Below are 17,762 nucleotides of genomic sequence, written 5' to 3'. Positions count from 1 at the left end.
AATCTGCTGGTAATGCTGCCTCCATTGCCCACCGCAACAGATCTTGGATTCCCAGTACTGGAAAGGGTCTGGTGTGAGTGGATATGAAGGCACTGCAAGGAAGTGAGCTGAATTCAGGATGCTGCTGCTGGCCCTGCCACCAACAGGCAGGTGGGGAATGATGACACAGGGTGGAAGTTTGGGTTCAGATGAGATGGGGAATGAGCCCAGGGAGGCAGATGGGTGGGATCAGGTGTACAAGGGCAGTGGTGAGACCTCACCTCAGCAGGGGTATTTTTGGGGACAGAAGGTGTAGCAAGGACAGACTCTAAGAAAAGCAACAGTTGATGATTTTAAAATTTTATTCTCAGCTGGGAGGTAGGTTTTTCTTGCCTTGTTGGGGGCTTAGGCTGCAGCCAGACCATCCCATCATGGGCCTGGTGAAGACACAGCCTCACAGGGAGGGGACAAGTTCGGCAGGATCTTTCCTTTTGTGGTGCGTTTGCGTGTGAAGACATTCCTGCCCACCCTGTGAGAAGTTGAGAGTTCCTGTAGGATGACCCACAGACACTGCCTGCTCAGAGCTGCCAGTGCTTGCAGCAGTGACGGGGTGTCCCTGAATTCCCCCGAAGTTTCCTCAAGGGAGGACCCCTCTGTGGGATTGGTGTCACCCATATTCCCCCTCTACCTTGTGGCTTTCCAGTCCTCCTCAAGTGACCCGACAGCTTCACGCAGCAGCCACATGGTGCTCAGTATCTCCTTTCCACCTGCATCCACAAAGCATTGCCCCACGAAGGTGGTGGTGGCATCTGGGAGGAATTACTTATTGGAAGATCCGTGGGGAAACTGGCTTCTTCCCCTTCCCCACTGTCCTCCCAGATGCAGCTGTGCTCCTGCTCCAATGGCCACACATCCACCAACCCCATGCTGGGGGGGCCCTGCCCTTCCCTGTGGCTCCCTCAGGGCGGCAGGATTTGTAGCACCACATCCCAGCTGTGCTAACAGGCTCTGGACCCACCGTGGCTGCCCCAAGGGTGCTGGGGGAGGAGGGGCTCCCCTGTTCAAGCCCAGCATTGCCCCTTTGGCACCACGCTGTGCGGGTGTTGCTGCTTAGCTGCACCAAAGCATCACCCAGCTGAATTCCTGGCGAGAGAAAATTCCTGCTGGCCGCGTGTGTGGCTTCCACTGACACTGCCGTGCCATCCCCAGGTGTCCCAGCACTTACTGGAGAACTTGTCCCAGCGCACAGTGAAGGCAAAGGTGGGCCAGCCCTCCTCTCCAAGCTGCTGCTGGGCTCCCATCAGGGGAGAGATTTGGGCACAGCCCCCGGAGAGGGTGGCTCGTGTGAGGTATTGCCCCTGGAAGTCCCCGTTGTCCCTCAACACCGAAATCTCCATCAGTGAGTCCTGGTCATTCCTCCACAGTCCGCTGAGCTGGCACTGAAGGAATACAGCCACATACTCTCTGTGCCCCTGCGTGCAGAGGGACCCCATCCCTGCTGCTGCCCCACACCAGGGGAGCCACAGGCCCTGCTGAGAGTGCAGCTGCAGGGCACTGCCTGTCCCTGATCCCGCTTTGGGGAAATGCCGAGAGGATGGTGGAGCAAGGCCAGGATGTCCCAGGATGTCCCCTGTCCCCTCAAATTGCACACCCAGACACAGCCCCAGACATGTCGGATGCACGGTGCTCCCAGGCACAACCCCCAAGGGAAGGGATGCCCTGTGCATGCTTCCCTCATGGGAACAAATCTTTCTGGAGCTGGTACAAGGTGGCTGAGGGTGATCCAGGGATACCTTGCCACCTGCCTGGGCTTGGTTCTTGCATGGCTATCCTGCTTGTCTAAGCCTAAAATGGCACTGAAGGGAGAACTCCTGGCTGCCCGCACTGCATCCCATCGCCATGTCTGCCACGCTCCCGCTGTCACCCATCCCCGTACCTTCCTCTCTGCAGGAGCAAGACCCTGTGCCAGGGCCACGGCGAGGGCGAGGAGCAGGATGGAAGCGCCGCCCCCCATGGCTGTAGGGCTGCGAAACACCGGCCCGGCTGCCTCCCTGCTGCATCCCGAGCCCCTTTATAGCGCTGTAACCGGAGCCACGGCCGGAGTGTCCCGATGTCAGCGCGCCCCGGCCGGGGGAGGCGGCGAGGTCTGCCTGACCTGGCAGCGCCCGAGGAACGCGGGGTGGGCACGGGCTGGTTTACACACCCGCTGCCCGAGAGGCTCAGTGCCGGAGCCCCGGGGGCAGGCACGGCCTGACACTGTCCCGCTGCCACCGAAACACAGGCTGGAGCAAGGGCAGCCCGGCCAGCCCCGCTGCACCGACTGGTGTCGCGTCTGCCCGCGGGGGCTCGTCCCTGTCACCGTCCCCTCCTGCACTGCGAGTGTCTGCTGCTCTTTCCAACCTGCTTTTTGTCCTGGCTGTGCTGGGCTTCCCTCGGGTTTGGGACCTAAGGCTGTCACTGCAGCAGGAGTTCTTGGATCAGCCGTTCTTGCAAGCGCAGACGGGCTTTCCTGGAAGGAGTGTAGATGTTAAAATTCGCTTATTCCTGTGGGAGGGTGTGTTCTGTGCACAGTGCTGCCCTGTGCCAATGCCATATGCAGGATGCTCTGATGCTGGGCAGGGCCCTGTCCCTGTCTGACCCTTCCCAAGGAGTTCCTGATGGTGCCAGACTGTAATGGGGGTGCTCAGACTGCCTGGCATCTGCACAGGGACACGGCACAGACACATCCCCTAAGACACCACCCTAACCAGGTGAAAATGTCACTCCCAACAACGCAGGGGAAGAGAGAAGTGGCATCTGGCTGTGTCCAGATCACAAGGTGCCTCTCTGGCCCCTGCCCAAGCACAAGGGGTGAGATCTGCTTTGACAATCCTTCTCATCTTTCCTGGGCCTGAAGATGAAGAAACCCACTCTCCTCTTCCTCAGGGAGCAGGATCCTATGTTCAAATTGCACTTCAATAAAAAAAATTATAGGGCTGTGTTCAATTCCCATCCTAGGGACTTGCTGCAAAAGCCCTTGGGATCTTGACACCACTCTCCCTTGCTTGCTGCCCAGCTGGCTCCCAGCACTCAGGACTTGGCACTCCCCTGTGGGCTCCATGCAACAACCCCAGGGCAGCCCCAGCACAGGGAAAGGATGGACAAGTGCCCTGCAGCCCACCCAGTAGCTTTGCTGTCATCCCCGAGCATGTCAGCCTCATCTTGCGTGATCCACGTGGTCCTGCAGTATTTCCTTTCCCTCCTCATCTGTGAAGCTTTGGCCCGTGGAGGCGGTGATGGAGCCTGCAGACTGGGATGGGATGGGATGGGATGGGATGGGATGGGATGGGATGGGATGGGATGGGATGGGATGGGGCTGTTCCTCTTAGGCACCCAGTGGTAAAGGCTGCTTGTGGGTGGGTGATGTTTCCCTCCCCAGCCTCCTGTCCTGCTGGGACCTTGAACAGGCATGGGAAATGCAGGGCATGGTGGCATGAGCCCAGCTCAGCTGGACATCACAGCAAGGGCAGGGATACTCCAGGGTCATCTCAGTGGACACTAGAGGAGCTCTGAGAATCCAGGAGGGAGGCTGGGAAAGGAGAAGCACCTGAAAATCTCTAGCTGACAGCTGAAGGCGGGCTGGCTCTTGTGGTTCATCGGGTGTGTCACTGCAGCAGTGACACCCAGACCTCGTTCATGGTGTGTGCAGCAGCCAGTGAAGTTGCCTTTTCTGCTCACAGACACGATGCTTACACTGGAGGTCAGTGACCCAGTGCCTGGTCAGGGTGCAGTGGAGGGGACTCAGCCCTGTTGCCACAGCACAGCCTGGGTGGGGCAGAGTGGCAGGAGTGAGTAACTCTCTGAGCCATGTAGGGCAAACTGGACAAGCTGCAGGTTCCTCATCCACACAAAGGGTCATACTGACCAGTTTCATGAGCTCATCTGTAGGGTGGGGTGAAAAACACATCTGGGAGGGTGCCCTGGTTCCAAACCAGACCCAGGATGGGCTGAGAACATAACTAAGGAGCTCCTCCAGTCTCTAAGGATGGCAGTCTGTGGTTGGCAAGGCTACAGCTGGAGCAGGGCCATGGAGAGAGGCAGAAAAACAGGGAACAATGTGTGGCCCTGACCAGAGGACTATGTAGAAACAGTGGAGGGGATAGGAGCTATGTGTCTCCACTCATCAGTGAAGTTGTAGCTTGAAAATTGAATTTACTCTTTTGTCATTGCTGCAGAGTGGAGGGGTACCAGGTTTTGGTACACTAAAACCCACCAGCCATGCATTCCCTTCAGCGCCCTGGGAATTCCCTGACTCCATCTGCCTAGATGGGTCAACAGCTGCTCTGAGAGATGTTGGGCGCCAAGATGTTGGGCATTGAGACATTTGCAGACGGTTGACAGGAGCAGTTCCCGCAGAAAACGGTTGCGTAGGAACAGTTTTCCACATGTGGTTAGGACATGTAAGTGCTGAGAGGATGGTGGAGCAAGGCCAGGGTGTCCCAGCCCTGCAGCATGCAGGGCACCCCCAGACACAGCCCCAGACATGTCGGATGCTCCCAGGCACAACCCCCAAGGGAAGGATGCCCTGTGCATGCTTCCCTCATGGGAACAAATCTTTCTGGAGCTGGTACAAGGTGGCTGAGGGTGATCCAGGGATACCTTGCCCTGGCTGAAGCTGCAGTTGAAGCTCCTTCTCCATTCTAACAGTGACTTCAGTGCTTGAAGGGATTTGATCCTTATGCAAGCATCACCCCATGCCAGGATCCTAATAAGTTCATTTTTGGGTGGTTTTTTTTTTTTTTTTACTGATGCACTATGTGTGTGAACAGCTGTGCCACACAGCCATGTCCCTGTGATTTCAGGTGCCTCCTGCCTCCACCAGCTCCCGCTGCCCCTGGAGGCATTCACAATGTGTGAATGACCCCGGTCAAGCCCTGTCATGCAGCAGAAACAGCGGGTTTTCCTGCAGTGGGGCTGGAGGGGAAGCCCTGCTCACGTTTGCCTCGCTGGTGAGGCCATGCTAGGGGGAAACAAACGGTGCTGGGTCGGCAGAGCAGCACCATGAGCAGGTCTGCAGCTGAATACAGCTCAGAGCTGAGGGGTGCTGAACGCCCACGGAGAAACATCCCCATCCTTAACCACTCCCTGCAGTCACCCCCAGGTCCCATCAGCTGTCCCCCCAAACCCGAGGTGTGCCAGGGAAGCACTGCAGCCGGGCTGGGTGCCCTCATGCAGGGCCTGGCCTGGGAAATGGCTCTGCCAGCTGTGCCTGCCGTGCTCCTCACCAGCGCTGCGGCTGCCTGCTGGGGTTTGCAGGGTGCTGCAGCTGTGGTCAGCCCTGCTGCCTTGCTGAAGCACTCTGGGAATGCTGCACAGCCTCGGGAGAGCCTGCCCTGGGGAAATGCTGGTGTGAAGGCAGTAATGAGGTCAGGAGGATGTGAGGCTGGAGGCTTAGGGGGCACCTCAGTGCTGAGCTGGTCACGCTTCAGGTGGGAGCAGGCTCCCTCTGCCTCTCCCTTTCCCACTTCTCAGACTCCTCTAAAAGCACGTAAAAGGCTGTGCAGATACATAAATGCATAGCAGAGGGCTGGTGTAAAGGCATTCTGGTCAGAAATGCTGCAAGGGAGCTGAAAAAGCTGGAGAAATGCCAGCGAGGCACGGAGAAGGGAACAGCAGCACTGCTCTGGAAGAGGAAGATGAGTCCCAGGGAGAAAGAAGCAAACCACAGGGGAGTTTGCAACAAGGCAGGCGAAAACACAGAGCAGGCAAACTTGCTAAAGCCACAGGTGCTGTCAGCAAAGCTCTCCCACCCACAGCCTTTGTGGCAGAAAAGCCAGGGGAGCAGAGGGGGGGTGGCAGCCCCAGCAGTTCAGTCTTGCTTTTAAAAAAGTTCATCAAATCCAGGCAGTATGCCAGCTCAGGGCATGCAGCACTGTCCCGGGTTATTTTGGGAATCAAAGACACAAGGACTAAGTTTCACATTCAGACCCAGAGCTGATTTCCTGGAAATCATTTTCTTTGGCTTAGAGGAGTGCCTAAGGCAGCAGAGGCACTTCCTGTTTTGGTCAGTCACACAGTCCATTGGGCAGAGATTTCAGAGGCTGTCTTTACTGGTCATTAGCTTTTCAGTACATCACATTTCCCAGAAAGGGTTTTGGGCTGGAGGTACTGCAGCTGCTGGCCCTGTGTGGCTGGTACAGAGCAGCCCTTGGCACTTTTCAGCAGTGTGGACACAGCCAAGGCCCCTCACCTGCCTGCTTGAGGGCTGTGTCAGAGCCAGGGGCCTCCCAGACAGGTTTTTGGGATGCAGAAGAGCTCCCCAGCTTACCTCCCATCACACTCACCAGGCTTTCAGCAGGAAAGAGTGAGTACTGGTCACAGTTAGTGTCAGAGGGTTACTTTGGGGATGCACCGTCCTGTTTGGGCTGGAAAAGGGGCTTTCTTGGAGCCAGTCTCTTCCCAGAATAAGGGAATGAGAGTTTCATCCCACACCCACCCTCCACCATGATTTAGCCCAGCTTTTCCAGGACATACCCACAGACTGCACAAGGCTGTGTTTGAATGTTTTTAATTTTATTTGGCGTTTTTTGAAGCATGCTGGTACAATGATGGTGCTGAGGGGACTCCCGTGTCCCGAGCGTGGCCAGGACAAGGCGCAGTGCAGTGTGGCAGAGGAGGCAGTGCTTCTCCCTCTGTCAGCCCACTCGGGTGAAGGTGTTGTGGCCCGTCCTGCGGGGAAGCAGCAGCCCATGGGTGCCCAGCCAGCAGCAGGGTAGGGATCCCAGATGGACTGGGGAACTCTGGCTCACCTGGTGGCTTTCCAGTCATCCGGCTCCGAGTGGACTTTCTCCCGCAGCAGCCAGGAGGTGTGCAGGACCTCCTTCCCTTCATCCCCCTTGAAGCACTGGCCCACGAAGACAGCTGTGGAGTCTAAAGCAGTGGTGGCTGTCAGCATCCCAACAGGACCCCAGCTGATTCTGAAGCTTCACGGGCATCAGTGAGTCTAGTGCTCATGGAGCCTGAGTGGATCCCGATATTTGCAGGAAAATGATGTGTGGCAGAGGTGTCAAAGCAACCCTTGGTGCTGCCACACCCAGACCTTGTTTTGGGAGGTGTACTGCTGTGTGCAGACACCATCCAGAGTGGGGAGAGATCAGGGAAGGAGGGACAGAGGACAGCAGAGAGAACAGAGGAATTGGGATGAGCACTGGGACCTGCCTGAGCTCCCTCTCCATCCCACCACTCCATCCAACAACAGCCATCATGCAGCTACAGACCTGAGAACTTCTTCCAGTTGACAGTGAAGCCAAAGGTGCACTGTCCATCCTCATCCAGGTGCTGGGAGCCAGTCAGTGGGGACGCCTGGATGGGTTTCTTGGCGTTTGACACAGCAGTGTGGTACTCCCCAGAGAAGGTTCCGTCGTTGCCAGCCTTGAACACTTGCATCTTGGAGCCCAGATCATTCTCCCACCAGCCAGTCAGGTTGCACGGCTGGGGATAAGCAGATGTGTCCCTGGGGGCTGCCTGTACACAGCCCTTACAGGCTGAGCCCCCTGCCCACAGCCCCCAATGCCCACGGGGTGCTGGCACTCACCTTGGTGTGCCTTCTGCTTTTCCCCAGGTAGCTGAAGATTGCCTTTTCCTCTTTCTCACCGGCCTTTTCCTCCCCAGGGTGCTCAATTCCCTGGCAGAGGATCTTGGAAAAGAACACAAACAGGTCAGGCTGTGGATGGTGGCACAGCAGAGTGTGTCTGGAGTCCTGAGAGTGCTTGAGCATTCATTTTTAAATTACTTCATTCATAAAGTTGCTGCTATCTCAGCTACATCAAGAGGGCCAAAAGCTGGGGTAAGCCAAGCAAAAGGGGAGAGGTGAAGAGGAAAAGTGAAAGGTGGGAGCCCTGGAAGGCAGGAACATGGATGGGACCCCTGCTGTAGCCCTGTCAGGTGAGTTGTGTGAGTCCAGGGCACATCTGCCCGTGTTCATGGGTACCTGTGCTGTGCTCAGCACACGTGTAGCACGACAGGGAAGCTCACTGGGATGGGCACAGCCCTCAGGTCCACAGTGGGCTGCCCCTCAGCCAGAGCCCTGCACATCCCACCTGCAGTTCTAAGCGCTGCCTGTTCGTTCCTGTCTCGTCCGAGACCTGGGCAAGTCACCCCCTGGGGCAGGATCCCCATGCTTCCCTGGCCCAATTCCCCTCCAGGTCCCTGGGAGGGAAGTGGGGGATTTCCATATGCAGGACCCCTGCAAGAGAGAAGGAATCTCCGTGCACACGGACTGCCCTGGAGCATCACTTCCCTCATCTCCCCCGGCAGGGTTTCCGGTCTGGATACCCGCTGGAGCAGGGGATCCTCGTGTTGCCGAGTATTCCCCACGCAGAGGGGTCTCCCACGCGTGTCCCACCCCTAACAAGCGCTGCAGCTCCCATACCATGTTCCACCCACCCCTCGGGGTATCTCCCACCCGCGTCCCTCCCCGGACACCGGGATGGATCCCCAGGCGTGCTCCCCCCCGGACTTCCCCGGAGCCGGGTTTCCCACGCGTGCCCCCCCAGCAGGATCTCCCACCTGGAAGCCTGCCGCAGCCGCGGCCACGGACACCCCTGCAGGCAGGGCGAGAAGGGAGAGGACGCGGCGGCTCATCGGGATGCAGCGCGGGATGCAGCGCGGGATGCAGCTCGGGATGCAGCGCGGGATGCAGCGCGGGATGCGGCGGCGGCAAGGACCACGCCGTGCCAGTGACTCACAGGCTTTTATATTCGGCTCCGCCGCTGCTTTCCGGGAAAGCCCCGGCTGGCACCTGAGGGAGGAACTGATACTGGGACAAGGGGAAGGAGAAAGGGACGGGAAGAGGTGTGGGGACAGGGTCAAGAGCGGGGATGGGCACAGGGATGAAGACAGGAAGAGGTTGTGGTGGGATGGGATGGGGAACAGGGGCAGGGATGGGGGCAGGGATGGGGGATTGGAGGCATGGATGGAAATAGGCATGTGGACTGGAACAAGGATGGGGATAGGGAAAACAGGCACGCAGGAGGGGTTGCGTGGGGCTGCCCACTGACATCACCCAGCCTGGGGGTCTTTAGCCCCATGTCTACTCTTGAGGGCTGGGTCCAAGTTTCCATCCTGCCCTGCTGGAGCTCCTGTGTCCCAAAGCACGCTCTGGTCACTGCAGGGGATGGACAGAAGGACAGAGAGTCATGAGGGCTGGGCAAGGTATGTGCAGGTGATCTGCAGTGGGTCCAGGGAACTGGGAGATGCATGAAGCAAACCAGCTCAAATAGCAGCAGGAAAACCTCTGAGTAGGGCATTGCAGGCTGGAGGTGAGCAGCCCAGGTTGCATGTACCAGGCAAGAGGAAAAGGCAAATGAAATGTCAATAACAGGGCAGGATCACACCAAGGTCAGGGACAGGATGTGGGATTGTTAGGACAGCTGATAAGCACAGATTGTGATGCAGAGGGGGTGGTGCCCCCACTGCTGATTTCTCATAAACTCTACAGTTTTACTTTCAGTTTTCTTATTAAGCAAGCACAATGCTTGAATCATTCTCTGTCCCACTGGCTGCCTTCTTAGGAGGAACTAGGAGTCAGGGAATTTGCAGCTGACAGAAATGAAATTAAATCTTATGTCCTGGGCCAGTATGGTTCTCAGTGGCCTCGTGCCCTGCTGTTCAGGGCTTCCAGCCTCGTCCCCCTGCACTGGCTTTAGCTTCACAGGCCACTGAGAGACATCTTAGGGTGCTTATGGTGCTGGTGACAGCCACAGTGGGCGTTTGGGGAGGGGGAGCAGGAGAACGAGCCCAGCCCAACCAGGGCAGTGCCAAGGATCAGTGGGGATGAGCTGAGGGCTCTGTGCAGAATGCAGGCATGAGGATGAGGGTGAAAGAGTGAGGATGAGGATGCAGGGTGACTTCGGACCAAAAGCTGGACCACCAGGCACATCAACCAGCTGTGCTCAGTCAGTACAAGCTTACCCTGGAGGTCTGTGTGCTCTGTGTGCAGCCCCAGAACCCAGCAGGGAATGAGGGAAAAGAGCAAAGACTGAGGAAGGCTGGGGAAGGAGAGGCACACCGTGGGAGGAAGAGGATGGCAGACAGGCACTGACACTTTCTTGGGGCACTGTGTTCTTTCTGCCCCATCCAGCAATCTCTTGCCCCAGCAGCCCTGCAGCTGCCGGGCAGCGTTGTCCTCCACACCCTTTGCAGCTCTCCCTGCCCACACAGCTTCTCCCTGTGGTGCTCAGGAGGAGTTAGGAGCTGTGCATCGTGGATTATGTAACTAATGAGTTAGAAACTTCATGAGCTGCTGAAATGATGGATTAGTGAATTGTAGTGCCAGACCGGTGCAAAGGCCATCGGGCCCTTGTTTGATTTGTTTCCTTTCCTAGGGAGCTGACAAAGTTTAATGTTCAGATAACATCCTGTGAACGTGAACACCAGAAAGGATCCGTATCCTGTTCCACCTGCCAGCTGATAGGGTGACAGCCAGTCAGTGTACAGAGTGTACAGAAGTACATTGTGCCCGCATACCTGCAACAGGAACGCCTGCAGTACCTGGCTTTAGCCACCCGCTCTGCCCAGTAGCTCCCCCTGGATCCCAGGCCTCTCTCCTGATCCCCCCAGCATCCAGCCTGGATTTTGGACCACCCCAACACCCCGGATTTCCCTCTGTGAGGGCTGGCACCCAGCTCTCCCCATGTGTGCATGCAGCACCGAGACTCCCAGCCAGAGCAGTAGCTGGAAATAAAGTTTGATGGGAGGATGGGGCAGAGAGGGGTGTAGAGACACAGGATGAGGCCAGGAGACAGTGCTGGCTTTGCCTGCATGTGGCTTTCACCCCCACGCTCAGCTGTGGGGTGTCCTGTGCCCCACACTGGGGGTGCTGCCTGGAGCCTCCCAGCACTGTGCAGGTCCCTAGTGGGCACACAGGCAAGAAGGCACCTGCTGAAGCCATGATCAAGCAGAATTACTGTCCCCCAACCTCATCTTTCCCATCCCCTCCAAAACACTCCCCTGTTGTCCCCCTGCCAGCACCTAGCTCTCCCCATGGCCACAGATGGGGAGACATCCACACACGGCTGCTTTTGTACCAGGCACACAAGGGACGCAGCTCTCTGCCGTGTGGGGAAAGGTTTATTTGGCTCCATGTGCAGGGCAGCAACTGTGGGAATGGGGAGCCCCACCAACAGGTTGCTGGGAGGCACTGGGAAGAAGCAGAGAAAAGTGAGGGTGTGTTTCCTTGCCAGGAGCCCAGCTTGGGACTGGGACAGTGGGGAGACTTGGAGATGCAGAAGAACAGCAGGGTGCAGACAGCACTGGTCCCTGTTCCCATCACTTGATGGGGGTGAAGATGGAAGAGCTGACCCTGTGGGGTGAGATGGCAGGGACAGAGCTCACCTTGTGGCTTTCCAGGTGTCCTTGTGTGACAGGACCTCTTCCCACAGGAGCCACGTGGTCTCCTCCCATGAAGCCCACAAAGGCATTGGAGGAGTCTGGCAAGGTCTGAGAGAGGCAGAGCAGGGTGAGAACCTGCACCTCAAGACAGGGAGGCCTGGGCCACCTGGTCCTGGCAGACAGACAGACAAACATGCCCTGGACAGAGAGATGGACCTCCCTGCCACACCGCCCAGGTGGACTGTTCCACATCACTAGACACAGAGCTGGCCATCAGCTGTGTGCCCCTTGGACAGACAGATGGACACCCCTCTGTCCAGACAACCCTGAAACCCACAGCAGACAAGCTCTGCCACCACCACTTCCCATGGCAGGAGTGTGTGCATGTGGCCAGTCCATGCCCACAGCCAGGTCTGGGAACCACAGGGGATTTGGGGCATGACAGGGGGGTCCCCACTCCCAGCATGGGCAGAGGATCACTGTCACTGCTGTAGCTGAGAGCTGCCACTGCACAGTGGAGCTGAAGGTGGGGTGTCTCTTGGCACTGGGATGCTGCTGGACCCCTGGCAAGGGTGACACCAGGACCTGCTCGTTGGTGGCTGCCACTGCAGTTTGGTAGGAGTCTGAGAGGGTCCCAGCTGTGTTAGTGGCCTACATGACATATTGGAGCCCAGCTCACTTCTCCACAGGCCCTGCAGGTCACACTGGGAACAGGAGTCATTCCCACACTGGGTGTCTTGGGTAGTGCTGAGCCACAGTTCCTCCACCCGCAGTGGCATGTGTGTCCCATGGCATGGCCCCTCTCTGTGGCAACTGAGACCAGCACGAGGGCACCAGCTGGGACAGCACCTCTCCTTCCCTGAGCAGGGCAGCAGAGCAGGAGGTGCTGGACTGGACCCCTGGCAAGGGTGACACCAGGACCTGCTCGTTGGTGGCTCCACATGCACTCAGTAGGAGCCTGAGAGGGTCCCAGCTGTGTTAGTGGCCTACATGACATATTGGAGCCCAGCTCACTTCTCCACAGGCCCTGCAGGTCACACTGGGAACAGGAGTCATTCCCACACTGGGTGTCTTGGGTAGTGCTGAGCCACAGTTCCTCCACCCGCAGTGGCATGTGTGTCCCATGGCATGGCCCCTCTCTGTGGCAACTGAGACCAGCACAAGGGCACCAGCTGGGACAGCACCTCTCCCTCCCTGAGCAGGGCAGGGCAGAGCTGTGAGTAGAGCGTGCCCCCCTAGAGCAGGGCAGGTGACCCACAGGAGCCCCAGGGAAGCAGAGCCAGAGCTGGCAGCCTCCGTGGTCATGGCCACTGCACTGTGGCATGGCCCAGCATGGTGCAGGCCAGTGCAGCCAGAGCCTGCAGCCCCTCGGGCAAATCCTCTGTGTGCTGGGGTGGCAGAGCATGGCACAGAGAGAACACCCAGCCCAGGGACGATGGCACGGCCCGGGCGTGCAGCCCCTCACCCTCCCTGCACCCGGGACAGCACGGCTCGGCACGGCCAGGCTGCCCAGGGCTGCTCTCACCTCCCTGCATGCAGCAGCACGGGCCACGAGCAGGGCCAGGGCGAGCAGCAGCAGCAGCCCGGGGTGTCCATGGTGGTGGTGGCTGTGTGTGATCCCTTTCATAGCAGAGGGGGCTGTGGCCAGGCAGCGGCTGCCGACACCCGGCCTCCTGCCCAAGGATGCCCGGTGGGAGATGGGCAGGCAGGCACTGCTCCAGGCTGAACGGGCTCCTGCTGCCCTGGGCCAGGGCACGAGGGTCCCAAGGACCGTGGTGGGGTGGGGGGGCTCCAAAGGAGACTCTGTGCCATGCAGGATCACAGCAGTGCCTCGGATATGGTGACAGAAGGGACCGTAAGACACCATGTGGGTATTGGGAATGTGTGTGCTGAGCCACGACAGAGCTGTCCAGAAAAATTGGATTTGTTACCTGGTGCATAACAAGGCAGTAATTACACACCCAAGAGAGACACTGATTTTTTGTTTTTGTTCCACAAGCCCAAGTCCTCAGTGTTATTCCAAAGATCAATCACACCGACTATCAAAACATTTTGCTCTTTACATATCTAGCAAACAAAGGCATTAATGTTCATTGGCTACGAGTTATTTAGTTCTTTTATTATTTACTGTTCTCTCTCCTATTGGTTAAGAATTCTCTTGCATCTGATGCTAATTACTTTTTGGGCTCAGCCTTTCTCTTCTCTTGAGTTGGTGGGTTTCTTGACTCAGTGGGCCATAAGTCATGATCTACCCCAGCCAGAATTTACTTTCTAACCAGTCAGAGCTGCTTCAGCACTGCATTTTTCCTGACCCAGTTGTCTTTATTAGTTTTTTCTTATCTTGGGGGTTTTGCCAAGTGTCCTGTAAATTCTGCAATCTTTGTGTGCACTACCAGTGGTGTATTGTTCATCCCAAGTTTTGTCACCTGCACCCAGCTCTGAGATCATTAAAGCCTGTTGCCAGCCAGGGGTTTATGTACAAATCACAAACGAGATGGGACTGCTGTGAACGTGTCTTGAGCTGTTTGTTTTCCAGCATCACTCTCATTACAAGGTTAGGGCAATGGGAAGATGCCATCACCTCACATCCCCAGCAGCAGACGAAGAACTCAATGTTACAACTCACTTTACAAGTTTTTTGACCAATCACACAAAGCAAAAGCACATTGACAGTAGTTCTGTCCAACCACTATAAGCACAGGTGCCTTTGGTTAAAACAATGCTTGCTTATTTAGAATACAACACCTGCTTGTAAGCCTTAAATGCACAGAGCTCCATTATCAAGCTCAGAACTTCCTAATATCTTGCTAGATGTAGTTTTCTGCAGCTTAGGGAGTTATTCTAGCCAAGCATTAATACACAGACTGTTGTTCATTTGTCCTTACCATTCTACTTTTTACATAACTTTTCTGCTGACAAATCTTATGGTTGCTGCTTAGCTCTAATTGCAGTTCTGCTGTCTCTGAGTCCTGCCTTTTGCAGCTTTCCCAAAACTCTCTGATTTTAAGGATTCCCACAAAGCCCATCAAGACCTAAACCTTAACAAGGCAATTCTATCAAGATCTCTTTCTTACAGCACCTGCACAAGCTTAGAGCTTGTTTGCTGCTCTCTGTTTCACAGGCTAAATGTCCTTTCTTGTTGATTATGTTTGAAAGCATAAAAAAAAAAATTAAACATCAAAGAACAAACCTTTTTAAGAAATATTTTACTTATCCCACATTTTGCAACAACATGACAGGAGGCTGTGGGTGCTTGCAGCAAAGCTTTATTGGGAGAAGCAGGTGGTGCTGCAGGAGCAGGGCCACAGCCCTGGCACTGCTGGGAAGCCCCCGCTGTCACCGTCACTCCTGTAACTGCAGGCGGGTGAAGACGTTGGTGCCCACCCTGTGGGGACACAGAGCACAGGATGTAAGGGGGGGACGTGGCAGTGTCCAAACACGCACCCAGCCCTGCATTCCTGCACCACATCTGCACCTCGGCAGGACCCCGGGGGATGGTGTTTTTCCATTCTGTGTTTTATCACAAAGCAATCAAGTGAACCTTGCCATCGAGATTTTGTAAGCTGTGCTTTTAAGACAGATATTAAACCTTGTCAACACCTGTGAGAGTGGCTCTGCAAGCAACCTAAACCACTTAACTTGTGGCAGCCCCAACCCCTCGGGGGTGCACAAGGACAACTTTGCCAGGCAGGGTCAGGGCTCACCTGGTGGCTTTCCAGTCATTTTTGATGCTGTCCACATGTGACCTCAGCAGCCACATGGTCTTCAGAACCTCCTTTCCTTGCTCATCCACGAAGCACTGGCCCGTGAAAACAGTGACGGAATCTGTGTGGACAAGACAGGAGGTGGAGGGGAGCGTGGCCGAGGTGGCAGTCAGTGGCTGCCCCAGCTCAGGGGACAGTAGAGCCGTGCTGTCCCCAGCCTCTGGGGACAGTGGGCATGGGGAAAGCAGCGGGAGGGCTCAGAGGGCCGGGGTGTCCCACGCAGATGGGCAGGCAGTGCAGGCTTCAGCCCCTGCTGCCTCTCCTGCAGCCTGGGACTGGGAGCTGAGAGCAAGCCAGGAGCTCCAGGGACAGGGATGGGGCAGCTGCAGGGAGAGGAGAGGGAGAGCAGTGGGGATAGGGCAGGGAATCAGCAAGGACACTGAAGGGAGGGCAAAAATACTTCAAGAGCAGAAGAGGCAGGGCAGGGGAGGTCCAGGATACCATAAGGAGGGAAAGAGGTACCTGAAAAGCTCCAGTTGACGGTGAAGCCAAAGGTGGGCTGGCCCTTCTGGTTAGGGCTCTTCTGCATGGATCCCTGCAGTGGTGACTGCTTGATCTCGTTGGAGGTGGCTGTCACAGCCGTGTGGTAGGAGCCAGCAAAGAGACCTTTTGCGTTCACGGATGCGATGGTCATGTTGGAGCCCAGGTCATTGACCCAGCGCCCGGTCAGGGAGCACTGCAGAGCAGGGAATTCAGCACTGGTGCAAGCAGGCACAGCCCCCTGCCCACCCACCCTGTGCATCCCAGCCTCACAGTACCTTCTTCACAGCAAGGCCATGAGCCCCCAGGGCCAGGAAGAGCACCAGCAGCAAGGGAGTTGCTTGCACCATCTCTGCAGCAGGAGGACAGCTGATGCACCTGGGATGTGCTCCTTGCAGCTCTCTGCTGATGCTCCTTTTCCCTCTCCTTTTTATTGCTGCCAGGGATGTGGGTGGCACCGCTGGCCAGGGCATTGTGCAATCTGGGTGTTTCCAAATTTGTGGTTCCCAGCCATAAGAGGGAGTAATTGCAGCAAACATTCCCAGAAATGAGTGCAGAAAATGTCCATTGCTGCTCTCCTGGCACCTTGCAGGGAGGCCCTGGCTCCTGCTGGTCACTGGCTGCTGGGAAATGGTCAGTGGGGAAAACCCCTCTCTGGAGCTGTTGCCCATTCTGTCACCTATTTGCCACATCACTCTGTACTCAGATTTTGAGGCTCCTTAAGCCTGGTGACCTCAGGACTGGCTGCAGTACACGGCTCACCCTGCTCTTCCTCACCAGGCATGCTCATGCAGGCTCACCCACCACCCAGATTCTTCTGGGTTCAGCTTTCCCGTGCTCGCCCCACCCCACTCCCTTACTGATGGGTCTACAAAGGTCTGATGTGCATGTTAAGCTGTTGTTTTTGCAAACTGGTTTGTGTTGGAAGGGAATTATTTACTTAGTGAGAAGCCAACATTCACTGAATATCTGGGACATTGGATCTTAATAGTGACAAAAGTTGTATTTACACTGGGATTCTTAAACAACTGTAAGAACAAATTTTCATAATTCCCCTTATGGTACGTTTGTTGCTGGCCAAGGAGGCTGAAGTGAATGGATTCAGCCCAGAGTTCCTCACCCATTTCTGAATGATTTTCAAGGCATTGTCCTAAAATGCCTGGTTTTGTTTCCCAAATCATTATACCAAAAGCCGAAGGAGTCTATTCACCAGAAAACAATACTTCTTGTAAACTGGAGACAAGGCAGTTCTTTGCAATGTCTCAAAAATAAACAATACATATTTTTATTTTTCTCAGCCTTTGCTTTTTCTTAAATTTCACATTGGAGCTCTGGTTTCTCTCTGACAGTAAATTTCATTGCAATCCCAGCTGGAGAGAATTGTTTTTCTGCTGCTGGCATCTCCACAGCCCCCTCTCCTCCCTACAGGAGCCCTACAGCCCTCTTGCATCCTGCCTGGAAGAAATCCCTGTCCAGAGAGCTGGCTGGCAGCCGCACATTCCTCCCCAGTGCTTTCTGTCCCAGAAATCAACTGCTTAACAAGGTGTGCTTTAGCACATAGCTGCCATTTGCTCTGACTGTTTTTTGGCAAGCAGGCGCTGCCCAGAGCATTGCCAATGTTTGGGATAACAAGTAGGGTAAATCTGGGAAGGTTGCAGAGGGCAGGAGGGGCAGACATCATCCCTTCTCCATCACCACGGTTCAGGGGGCTCCTGCAGGAACCCTGTGGATGGACAGCACAAAGTCTCCCTGCTGTTGATGGCAGCCCACAGCTCATTTACAGGTGTAGGTTTATTTTATCATCACACAAACAATATTGTTTGTTTGTTCACATAATCTTTATTTTTCCTGTAGTTTACAATCCCTGTGGCTCCTCTCGCAGGTTCAGGGGCCAGCTCAGTGCCCAAGCAGGCAGATTTCTTGACTGATCTCAGCTGAGTGCTGAGGTGTCTCCGTGGGGTTTGTGCCCTCCAAAGATCAGAGAATAAATTGCCTTGGAGCTGACAATCATCACCAGAACTAAATTCTGCAATGCCATGCCTGAGCCCTGGCACAGCAGAAAGTGGGGGCAACCAGCAGTCAGGGAAGAAATCCAAAGCAGGAAGCACTGAAGAAGTTAAAGTCATCAGGGCTGTGGTTTAAAACCCATGTACATTCAGGGTGTTGTGA

At 55.8% G+C, this 17,762-nt stretch overlaps 3 protein-coding genes across 5 annotated transcripts; all 3 read right to left on the bottom strand.

Annotated features, from left to right (window-relative positions):
- Window positions 1-323: 323 nt before the first annotated feature.
- On the bottom strand, window positions 324-2,023 carry LOC120502439 (avidin-like). Its single transcript, XM_039709870.1, has 4 exons — window positions 1,916-2,023; window positions 1,205-1,418; window positions 668-788; window positions 324-508 (listed from the first exon to the last, which is right to left on the bottom strand). Exons 1-4 carry the CDS (start codon window positions 1,991-1,993, stop codon window positions 409-411), a joined length of 513 nt encoding a protein of 170 aa, XP_039565804.1. The 5' UTR covers window positions 1,994-2,023; the 3' UTR covers window positions 324-408.
- A 4,487-nt stretch (window positions 2,024-6,510) lies between these two features.
- On the bottom strand, window positions 6,511-9,287 carry LOC120502413 (avidin-like). Of its 3 annotated transcripts, XM_039709815.1 has the most exons (7): window positions 9,028-9,287; window positions 8,670-8,758; window positions 8,527-8,621; window positions 7,553-7,654; window positions 7,236-7,449; window positions 6,768-6,888; window positions 6,511-6,687 (listed from the first exon to the last, which is right to left on the bottom strand). In XM_039709815.1, exons 1-7 carry the CDS (start codon window positions 9,264-9,266, stop codon window positions 6,654-6,656), a joined length of 894 nt encoding a protein of 297 aa, XP_039565749.1. In that variant the 5' UTR covers window positions 9,267-9,287; the 3' UTR covers window positions 6,511-6,653. The 3 variants fall into 3 exon arrangements, with proteins under 3 accessions (XP_039565749.1, XP_039565750.1, XP_039565751.1); XM_039709816.1 differs by lacking the exon at window positions 9,028-9,287 and having other exon boundaries at window positions 8,670-8,774; XM_039709817.1 differs by lacking the exons at window positions 8,670-8,758; window positions 9,028-9,287 and having other exon boundaries at window positions 8,527-8,663.
- Window positions 9,288-14,598: 5,311 nt separating this feature from the next.
- Window positions 14,599-16,032, bottom strand: LOC120502407 (avidin-like). The gene is made up of 4 exons (XM_039709806.1): window positions 15,872-16,032; window positions 15,576-15,789; window positions 15,054-15,174; window positions 14,599-14,734 (listed from the first exon to the last, which is right to left on the bottom strand). The coding sequence occupies exons 1-4, from the start codon at window positions 15,941-15,943 to the stop codon at window positions 14,692-14,694; spliced, it is 450 nt and encodes a 149-aa protein (XP_039565740.1). The 5' UTR covers window positions 15,944-16,032; the 3' UTR covers window positions 14,599-14,691.
- Between the last annotated feature and the right edge of the window lie 1,730 nt (window positions 16,033-17,762).

The sequence above is a fragment of the Passer montanus genome, unplaced genomic scaffold (assembly GCF_014805655.1).
Source record: "Passer montanus isolate IOZ18808 unplaced genomic scaffold, ASM1480565v1 scaffold22, whole genome shotgun sequence".
NCBI lineage: Eukaryota > Metazoa > Chordata > Aves > Passeriformes > Passeridae > Passer > Passer montanus.
Note: the sequence above shows the minus strand (reverse complement) of the source record. Positions and strands in the feature narration are given on the sequence as shown.